General features: G+C 44.6%; 1 protein-coding gene across 3 annotated transcripts in view; it reads left to right on the forward strand.

Annotated features, from left to right (window-relative positions):
- Nucleotides 1-786: 786 nt before the first annotated feature.
- The window catches only part of Hpse (heparanase), a 44,782-nt gene continuing 35,603 nt past the window's right edge, over nt 787-9,965 (forward strand). The window contains 1 exon segment of one of the 3 annotated variants that reach the window (NM_001301679.1): nt 787-1,458. In NM_001301679.1, coding sequence (NP_001288608.1) covers nt 1,139-1,458 — 320 coding nt within the window. In that variant the 5' untranslated portion in view covers nt 787-1,138. 3 annotated transcript variants of the gene reach the window in all.

Consider the following 9,965-nt stretch of genomic DNA (forward strand, 5'->3'; position numbering starts at 1 on the left):
AATCCTCATCTCTGCTCCTGAGGAATTTATAATTCAGTAGCTGAGGCAAGTGATGAGCAACATCACAATACTGACAGATGTGGTCAGTTCTAAGGTGTCAGTTGTGTAGGAGTGCCCTGGGGGGGGGGGTCAGCTGCTTGGAGGTGCAGGAGAGCCTTCCTGGAGATGCAGGAGAGCTTCTCTGAGGAGAGTGCATGTCAGCAGAGACAAGCTGCCATTCACTCAAGGCTGTGCACCTGCATGTGCAAGTCTTAGTTCTGGTGCTGGGACAAGTTACTGTGTCAGCACTCATGTCCTGTGTAAAATGAGGAAAAATCCCATACGGCAGGGTTGCTGTGAAAATGAGAGGTACATGTTGAAACTCCTCTCACAGGACCAGTCATCTATATACCAAGTGCTTGCTGTTTGCTATAATTAGATTTCGGTGATGCGTGTCTGTGTGGTGTGTGTGTGTGTGTGTGTGTGTGTGTGTGTGTGTGTATAAATATGTTTTTCCATCAAGGGAAAAATAACTAAAGAAAAGTTTGGGCAACAGTTAAAAGGGGGAATTTACAAAAGATCCACAGTTGCATGGGGGGATTCATGTCCTGTTTGAGATGACCCAGCACCCGATATGCTAAGACTCTGCTAAGCACTGTTTTCATGAGTTAATTTAAAATTTTTGTTTGTTTGTTTGGGGGCTAATCTCTTCCTGGTTGCATTTTAATTGATGCTCCAATCAGATTTTTCAAGTGAAAATGAGGTGCCTGAGAAAAAGTGCCAAGGCCAGAGGACACAAAGTTAATTAGATTTTGGCAGGTTCAAGTGACAAATAAGTGTTTTAAGGCAGATGGGGGTAGGGGGTAGCCTAAAAGTTCAACCCAGGCTTTACTCCAGGGCCAGGAATCCGGTGCCTAGTGATGGGACCTAGAAGAGGGGCAGTGAGTGCAGGACATCAGGAAGCTAGGTCCCAGCCTCTGCGCAGTCGGGGGCAGTCCCTCCCCAGGCCGCCCCGGATCTTGGATCCCGGCCATCTCCGCACCCTTCAGTTGGGTGTGGGTGATGACGTGACCGCCACCAAAGGGAAAGCTAACACGGAAATGGGAGAGGGCGGGGAGGAGAGGCGCTGGGGGCAGGATGCAGGGGAGGAGTGGGAGGGATGGAGCGCAGTGGGAGGTGTGGAGCCGGGAGGCGCTGGCTTGAGAGCCGGACTCGGAGCCCGGCGGGCGGCAGCAGGGGCGCCAGCTCTCTGGGTCGCTGCCAGCCAGGTGAGCCCGAGATGCTGCGGCTGTCGCTGCTGCTGTGGCTCTGGGGGCCGCTCAGTCCCCTAGTCCAGTGCATCTTGGCCGCGCAGGCTGAAGATGTGGTAGAGCTGGAGTTCTCCACCCAGCGGCCGCTGCACCTGGTGAGTCCCTCGTTCCTGTCCATCACCATCGACGCCAACCTGGCCACCGACCCGCGGTTCCTCACCTTCCTGGGGTAAGCGCCAGCCTCCACGACCAGCCCCCTCTCCTGTCCTCGTCCACCCACGCCAGCCGGGACAGCCCCTCTCCTTTCTTTTCTGTTGAAACAACTTTACGGTTGGTCTTGGGAGCCTCCTTCTCACGTCTTGTCAACCCCCAAAAGCTTTTCCCTGTTTTTCCCAAAAGCTTTTTCCTGAGCACCAGCTAAGCCCAGACATTAAGGGGAAATTTGGAGGGAAAAAACCAAACCAAGCCAAAACAATTCCCTGTCATGTCCCCAAGCACCTAGGTTGGACCTGGGTAAATGTCAGTAGAGTGCAATGAGCCTTTAAATTTGCTACAGTGTAGGACAAATAAGCTTGTGGACTAGGCTGTTGTCCTTTAACCTCAGGAAAATTCTACGTTTTTTGTTTTGTTGTTGTTGTTTGTTTGTTTTTGAGTCAGGTTCTCCCTGTATCCCCAGCTGGCCTGGAACACTCTATGTAGACCAGGCTGGCCTAGAACTCACAGAGATCCACCTGCCTCTGACTTGGAAGTGCTGGTTCTAAAGGTTTACACCACCATACCCACTAAGAAATTTCTATTTTTAAGAGGAAGGAAGAAAAGTCAGAAGAGGCCTCAAAGTAGAGCACTCATTGTTTCTGTATTCCTTTTAGTCAAGCATTTACATATTAGGGGGTTGGGGCTGTAGCTCAGGTGGTAGACCATGTGCAGAAGCCCTGGGTTCCACTCCCACCACCACATAAAGCCAGGCATGGTGATCCAAACCAAAATCCCAGCACTTGGGAGGTGGAGGTTGGAAGATCTGAAGTTTAAGGCCATCCTTAACTTCATAGCAAGTTTGAGGCCAGCCTGGGCAACATGAAACAGAGAGAGAGAGAGAGAGAGAGAGAGAGAGAGAGAGAACGAGAACACTAAATATCTAAACATTTGTCAAGTGAAACTTAGACTATGACAGTGACTCACAGCCCTAAAAAAAAAGCTGCCTTATAGCTGGGCGAGGTGGTGCATGCCTTTAATTCCAGCACTCGGGAGGCAGAGGCAGGTGGATCTTTGTGAGTTCAAGGCCAGCCTGGTCTACATTGTGAGTTCCAGGTCAGCTGGGGCTACAGGGAGACCCTGTCTCAAAAAGATTAAAAACAGAGAGAGAGAGAGAGAGAGAGAGAGAGAGAGACTAGTTTGGAAGGGGGTCCGTGGGAGTGGGAGCAGGAGAGGGCAGTGGGGATTGAATATGATCAAAATATATGTTATACATGTATGAAGGTGTCATCATGAAACCCATTATTATGTACAATTAATATATGCTAATAAAATACTTTAGAAAGATGTTTCTCCAAAGTGAGGGTGTGAAGTATGGTGTTGCTTTATCAGCTGCAAGAGTTTTCTTCCCTACTGAGGAAACATCTGTGCTGCATACATGACTCTGCTCTGTGAGTGCGGACTGACCCCAAGATGAGGAGCCGCTGGAACAGCTGCAGGTCATCCAGACCACAGGAGCCTTCTGAGAGGACCACAGCTTTTGTTGTTTTGCGACATAGTGTAACCATTAGCTCAGGCTGGCTATGAGTTCATGATCTCCCTTCCTCAGCTCCTGAGTGCCACCATGCCCAGCTGACCACACTTTCATCAGCCCATTATCTCACCATTGTCAAAGGCCTAGACTCTGCCCTTCCTAAGCCCACACTACCAGGTGCCCATTGCTAATTTTACAGAGCTTCATGGCTAAGAGTTTGTGGAGGTCAACCACCCAGGCTGAATCCCCCATCATGGCAAAGCTGGGTGGTGGATTTTTCAGCTTGCTTGGTCACTTAAAGACTTGGTTTCTTTATCTGTAGAACAGGCTTTCTAGAACCTGACTCATTCATGTGAGGGGATTTGATAATAAGTGCTTACTACAATGTTTGACTCAGAGTTGAAGTTTAAGCTAATTGTTTCTTGGTAAGCTGCCATGCTTGCTAACCATTTTCCTGTTTTCTGTTTTTCTTTTGATTTGGGTTAACCTCTCTATTTTCTGCTGTGGCAGTAGAGAGAGAAAGAGAATTTCCTAGCGGAGGTGAGCACTTCCCCTTAGGGAAAGGAGGCTGACACCAATGGGGATGAGCAGAATACTCTGGAAACTGGCTGAAACATGGGCCTCCACAGCTGAGGATGGAAGGCTGGATGGGTGGGCAAGGGGAGGTGTGCCCCTGAAAACAGTGAGGAAGTCCCTGAGGCTACCAAAGTGGGAGGACTGTAGTCATCTTCCACTGTAACCTGCACAGGCCCCACCAGGTAGGGGAGATTGCTCCCCAAAGAAACAGAACAAGAGAAAACCCTGCACTATGACTTTTGGGGTCTAGGCATGATTACCCACACTCAAGCTCACTCCAGTCAACTAGCACCCCTACTCCAAGCACACAGACCTTCCATCTTACACATTACGGTGAGGTTGTACCTCCCGGCACATTTAGGCCTCCCCTAGCCCTCTTCCTTCCTGCCCCACTGATGGCAACACAGTAGAAACAACTGGTTTGATGGGTTTTGTTTTTCTTTTGATTTCCTTTTGTTCACAGAACAATTCATCCTATCTGTACAAGCTCCCCAGGGCTGCCTTCTGACCATTTCCGGTCCCTTCCCTTGGCAGGGGCTATCTTCCATATCTGTGCCTGGCAGCCTCCACAAGCTACATGCACTCTTCTCAGCCAAGAAGCAAGAGCTCCTCCTGACTCAGACCTGGCTGTGAATTTAGAGTCTGAGGGTTCATCTCCCCGGCGTGGTTAGCACTGTGCTCAGGGTGGCCCAGCCACCTCAGAAGATGATGCTAAGCTGAATGTCTGTCCCAGGAGAACAGGGTGAGATGAGTGCCGTTTTATCATGATGAAGGTGTATGGGCAAGGACGGCAAAAGCTGAGAGAATCAGGTGGGCCAGGGTAGCCCAGGTAGCCACATTCGGTCAGCTTTGTCATTTGCCAACCTCTTTCTGAGCGTCTCTTGGCTATCCTTATTCACTTAGTGCTTGTTACAACACTGAAATGAATACTATGATCAGCCCCATTTTAAAATTGGTAAAGTGCTTGCCTAGCCACACAGAAACCCTGGGTTCAGTCCTTGGCACTGCATAAAATTAGGCATGGTAGCTGACACCTGTAACCCCAGCACTCAGAGGAAGAGGGAGGGGATCAGAAGTTCAAGGTCATCCTCAGCTACTTAGCAAGACCAGCCTAGGTTACATGAGATTCTGCCTGAAAAAAATTTTTAATTAAAGCTCTAAAGAAATGAAAGGGCTGGAGAGATAACTCAGCAGTTAAGAGCACCAGCTTGTCTTGTAGAGGACCCAGGTTTGATTCCCAGCACACACATGGTGGCTAACAATCATCTATAACTCTAGTTCCAGGGAATTCCAGTGCCTTCTTCTGATCTCCACAGATATTGCATGACACCGGTGCATTTACACACACGATGGCAATATGTTCATACACATAAAAATATTAAATAAAAAAATTTTAAGGCGAAGACAGTAAGGTCAAGGGATATTAAATAACTCACTCATGGTCAACCATCTAGTATTAAAGTGGCACTTGATTTATTTATTTTTATTTTATGTGTTTGAGTGTTTTGTCTGCATATATGTGCTCCACCTGTGCAGTACCCACTGAGGCCAGAAGAGGGTGTCAGGTTCCCTGGAACTGGAGTTACTGATGGCTGTAAGCCCCCACTGGGTGTTGGGAACTGAACCTGGGTCCTCTGAAAGAGCAGTGAGTGCTCTTAACCACTGGGCCATCTCTCCAGGCCCTGTTATTTTTTATTTATTTTTAGTATTTTATTTATTATTTTTATTTCATGTGTATGAGTGTATTCCCCACATGTATATGAGTGCACCCATGTCGTGCGATGCCTTGGAGGTCAGAACAGGGCATTGGATTTCTTGGAACTGGAGTTACGGATGGTTATTAGCTGCCATGTGGGTGCTGGGAATTGAACACAGGTCCTCTGCAAGAGAAGTCTGTGCTCTTAACCACTGAGCCATCTCTCCAGCCCCGACCTGTTTTTATATTATGTGTAGAAAGTGACATTTGAAACCCGACTCTGATCACAGAAACAACAGTACACAAGAAGACAAGCCAGTTTTTTTGTTTGTTTGTTTGTTTGTTTTAAAGGAAACAGGGCAGAGTATGTTAGGAAAAGATTGGTTGGAAACAAATTGAGAGACTGATATAAGAAAAGACAAGGTGGAGCAGGAGGAGGAGGGGGAGGAGAGGAGGAATCGTTGACATACCTGTGGGAGAACTGAGGCCCAAACCCCTAAGGTACCTCTAATGAGGCTTAAACAGATTTACTTAGATGGCATGATTCTGGCTTCCCACAATGGCAAACAGATTTCATTCACATTTGTAACCAGAGAACACATAGCACATAAAATTTAAATGCTAACGATAGAACACTCTAGAATTGAAAAGAAACGTCATTTAAATTTCTTTTCCCTGTGAAAATCAGTCAACAAATTAGTCAAAATATATTCTCAGCCTGCTTTGTGAGGAACTCTAAAGAAGCCCTGACCCGAGACATATAATAGGAAACAGAAATATGATGTGAGTCTCATGTGCAAGGCACATATGTAATTTTAAAAGTTTTGGTAACCACATTTTTTAAAAGGCAAAAAGACTGGACATGAGGGCTATAGTCTAAGCACTTGGGAAGCAGAGATAAGAGGAGCACAAGTTCAAGGCTAGGCTGGGCTATTCAGCGAGAGCCTGTCTCAAATAACAAAACACTAAAATAAAAGGTAAAAATGTGAGTGAATTTTAAATTTTATTTAGCTAATTTATTCAAAATATTACTTTTACATGTAATACATATGTTGGAGATTGAATCCAGGACCTTGTGCATGCTAAGCAGGTTGCTCTACCACTGAGTTTCATCCTTACCCAACATTAAGGAGATGGCCAAGCATCGTGGTGCACACCTTTAATCCCAGCACTTGGGAGCCAGAGGCAGAGGCAGGTGAAGCTCTGAGGTTGAGTTTAACCTGGTCTACATAGTGAGTTCCAGACTAGTTACAGGGAGACCTTGTCTCAAAGCAAAAACAACAACAACAAATTAATGGGTTATTTAACATTTCTTTTCTGAAATCGTATCTCTCAAATCTGGTGTTTTATGTTATAGCACTTCTCAATTCAGACTAAGTACATTTCAAGTGCCCAGTTACCAGCTGTAGCTAGTGGCTACTGCATTTGAGAGTACAGCCCTATTTGAGTTAAGGTACACATACAAGCATGATTCACTCACATAAGGTAGGATGTGGTATAGTGCTAGTGAGTGGTGGAAACTGGAAGTACTACAGAAAATAGTGCTCTTAATATGATTTTGCTTCTTTTTATAGTAATTTGCTTATTTTTCTTCAGCAAACTTCATTTTTGCCAGTTTAATAACTCTTCATTAATAATTTTAGTATTTTCCCACATCTTCATTGACAGCTGCTTTTCATGTTTGAAAAGGATTTGTTGTCAATATTACGTGTATGTTTGATAACTGATGTTGGACAGAGCCACAGGTCCCCCATGTGTCTATTACTGACAGAAATGACTATGAAGAGAAAAAGGACAGAGAACAACCACAGTCTGACTCCTGAAAAGTTCTGTCCTCTGACTGAGCTCTTGGTGTCCCCATCCTTCCCAGGCCATTCCATTATGCTCCTTAGAGCCTTTAGCTTAGAAACCCTGCTATCATTCTCCTAGAATAATCCTCCACCTTCAGACCCTAGCTAATACAAGGCACTTCCCTGAAGACATCTTTTCCAATAGACCTTTTGAGTACAAGCTGTGTGTTTGCTCACACTCCACTCCTGTGCCTGTTATGCTATCTAGACAATAACTCATTAACTTGAATGCAGACTGCAGTAGTTCACATCCCTCTTGACATTACCTCAGGCAGGTTGATTTAGTTTCTTTTTTGTAAAGTGAGGATAATGACTCCCACATCACTGGGTTGTTTTTGAGACTAAATAGAAAAAAAAAATTCTTCCAACCTGTAGAAAGCTCTTGTTCTGGACCAAACTGATGAATATTAGAGACAGTTGTCATGACACTGGTAAGAGGGGCCCCATCTCCACATCTGGCTCTCGTTCAATGCTCCTTGTCATTTCACTGTGTTTCCCTCTTCTCCTTATTGATTAAAATCTAGCACTCCACTTCCAAGTCCCACCACCATCCTAGGTGACTCAAGTTTACCTGAACAAAGCAGTCTCCCAATTTCTCCATCCCTGCCTTGGATAATTGTCATCTCATGAAATTTGTGTGAAATTTCTTTTCAACTTCACACTCAAGGACATCTTGGTATCTTGAAAATAGCTACTGTGAAACTAGTTACACAATGGACACTGGCAAACAGGAGAGCTAGGGCATTTTTTTCTGACAGTTGGTTGCCACCACAGCTGTTCCACACCATTTCAACCTGCAAATATCATGACTGTGCCTTGACTCTCTCCATCATTATCAGTATCTGAAAACTTACAATCTGATCTTTTTCTCCTGGACTACAACTCTGTGCCTGCTCAGCTTCTCTACTCAGCAGCAAAAGTAAATTCTGTAGAAAAAGTAAATTTTCAGTGACTTCCCTGAACAGCTGCCTCCTCCCTCTACTTCCCAATCTGATTTGGTCTTCTTGATGATCACCCGAACGCTTCTTGTGATAATAACATCACAGCTCCACTCTTTGCTCTTCCTGCTAAAACTCCAAACCTCCTTTGTTTAATCCTGTTTTCTCCTTTCGGAATCTATGGGCCAGTCCTTAAATCTGAAACTGGAAATATTTTAATGTTTAGTGCCTCTACTTTTTTTTGTGTCACAGATAAGCAACATATTTTAGCACAAAAGGTAAGATCAAACACCTGCAGACTTGTTTTTCTCTTTGACAGCCTCCTTTGGAAACAGAATAACTGCAGGTGCTCTATGCATTCTTTTATTAGTTTCATGACTTTGTGGTGGTGGGTATTTTCCCCTTTCTTTTTCTCTATATGATTGAAGTACTGTGCCTTTGATCTATTTTATTTTTATGGCAAGTTTTCCAGCTGTGTTAAATCTGTTTTTTGTCAGAGGGCATCAATATTACATTTTCCAAACACAAAAGTATTCTGCTGTAAAAGAGACAAAAACTCCTTAGTACCCAAACTTTGAAGTGTGGTTTGCCTTATGTGGCAACAGCCATAGCAATGAGGTTTTTTAAAAAATGTGTATGAGTCCATGCATGTAAGTGCACCAGTACATGCAGTGCCCGAAGAGGTCAGAAAAGGGCATCACATCCTCTGGAACTGAAGTTACAGGTGGTTGTTAGCCATCAAACGGGTCCTGGGAACCAAACCTGGGTCCTCTGCAAAAGCAGCCAGTGCTCGTAACTACTGAGCCATCTCTCCAGCCCCATAGTTTTTTTTTTAATATTTTATTATTTTTATTTTATGTGTATGAGTCTATTGTCTGCAGGTATGTAAGTGCACCTGTGTCATGCAGTGCCTGCAGAGGTCAGAAGAGGGTATTGGATCTCCTGGAACTGGAATTATGGAGTTATGGAGTTTGCATGTGGGTGCTGCAACTAAAACCTGGGTCCTCTGCAAGAGCAGCCAGTACTCTTTTTTTTAAGATAATTTATTTTTTTAATAAATAATTTATTGGGAATTTCATACATGCAAACAAAGTGTTCTGATCAAATCCATGCCCACTCCCTCCCCTCCAACTCCTCCCACATCTCCCCATCACATTTTTCTGATAATTTCATGTGCTCGTCTTCTTTATTTATTTACTTTTATGGGGCTTTTGGCTATTCTAACATTTCCCCCTCTGAAGAGGTAACCCTAAAATCTTTTAAGGATTAGATACAAGCTCCCAAATACTTTCGACATTTTTGGCCTTTGGAATAGAGTATGTTGCTAACAAGCTCAAGGACATTTTGACTTTTAGCCAAGAAAGTGGCTACTTTTCTTTGGGGTCTTTTTACCCTAACTGCCTAGCCAATTCCTACCTCCTATTCTTATCACACCATCCTCTGAAGAGGTTACCCAAATTGCCAATGGGGAATAGGGACGCAGACCGCTCTGGCTTCTTCCATGCTGAACAAGGACACAGGGTGAGGCAACTGGAGTACCCCTTCAGTGGGTCTATGTAAGACTCCCAAATTGCATAACTCTTATCTCTAAGGGGAAAAGAAAGTCCTTGAATCGTGAATAAGAGGATGTGAAGGAAAAGCAAAGGCAAGAGTAATTATAACATTACAAATTCTAGACAGGGAAATAGAAAAAAGTCAGAACAGGGCAATTTTCAAATGTTCATATGAGGGCTTCCAAAAGCATCCCTCTATTGGGTTCCTCATTTTTCTTTTGTCTTCCAAGGCTGGACTCAAAAGTGATGGATTCAGGATTTTCTTTCAGGTATTTTGATAGCTGTTGGAGTGGTTAGAATCAGGGTCAGTTCATTCTCAAAGGCTTCTAGATGGGGGAGAAAGCAAACTTATCCATCATTTTAGAACAATAGCTGGTTGTCTCCCTTAGCTGCAGGT

Source organism: Nannospalax galili, unplaced genomic scaffold (genome assembly GCF_000622305.1).
Source record: "Nannospalax galili isolate Female #2095 unplaced genomic scaffold, S.galili_v1.0 scaffold763, whole genome shotgun sequence".
Lineage (NCBI taxonomy): Eukaryota > Metazoa > Chordata > Mammalia > Rodentia > Spalacidae > Nannospalax > Nannospalax galili.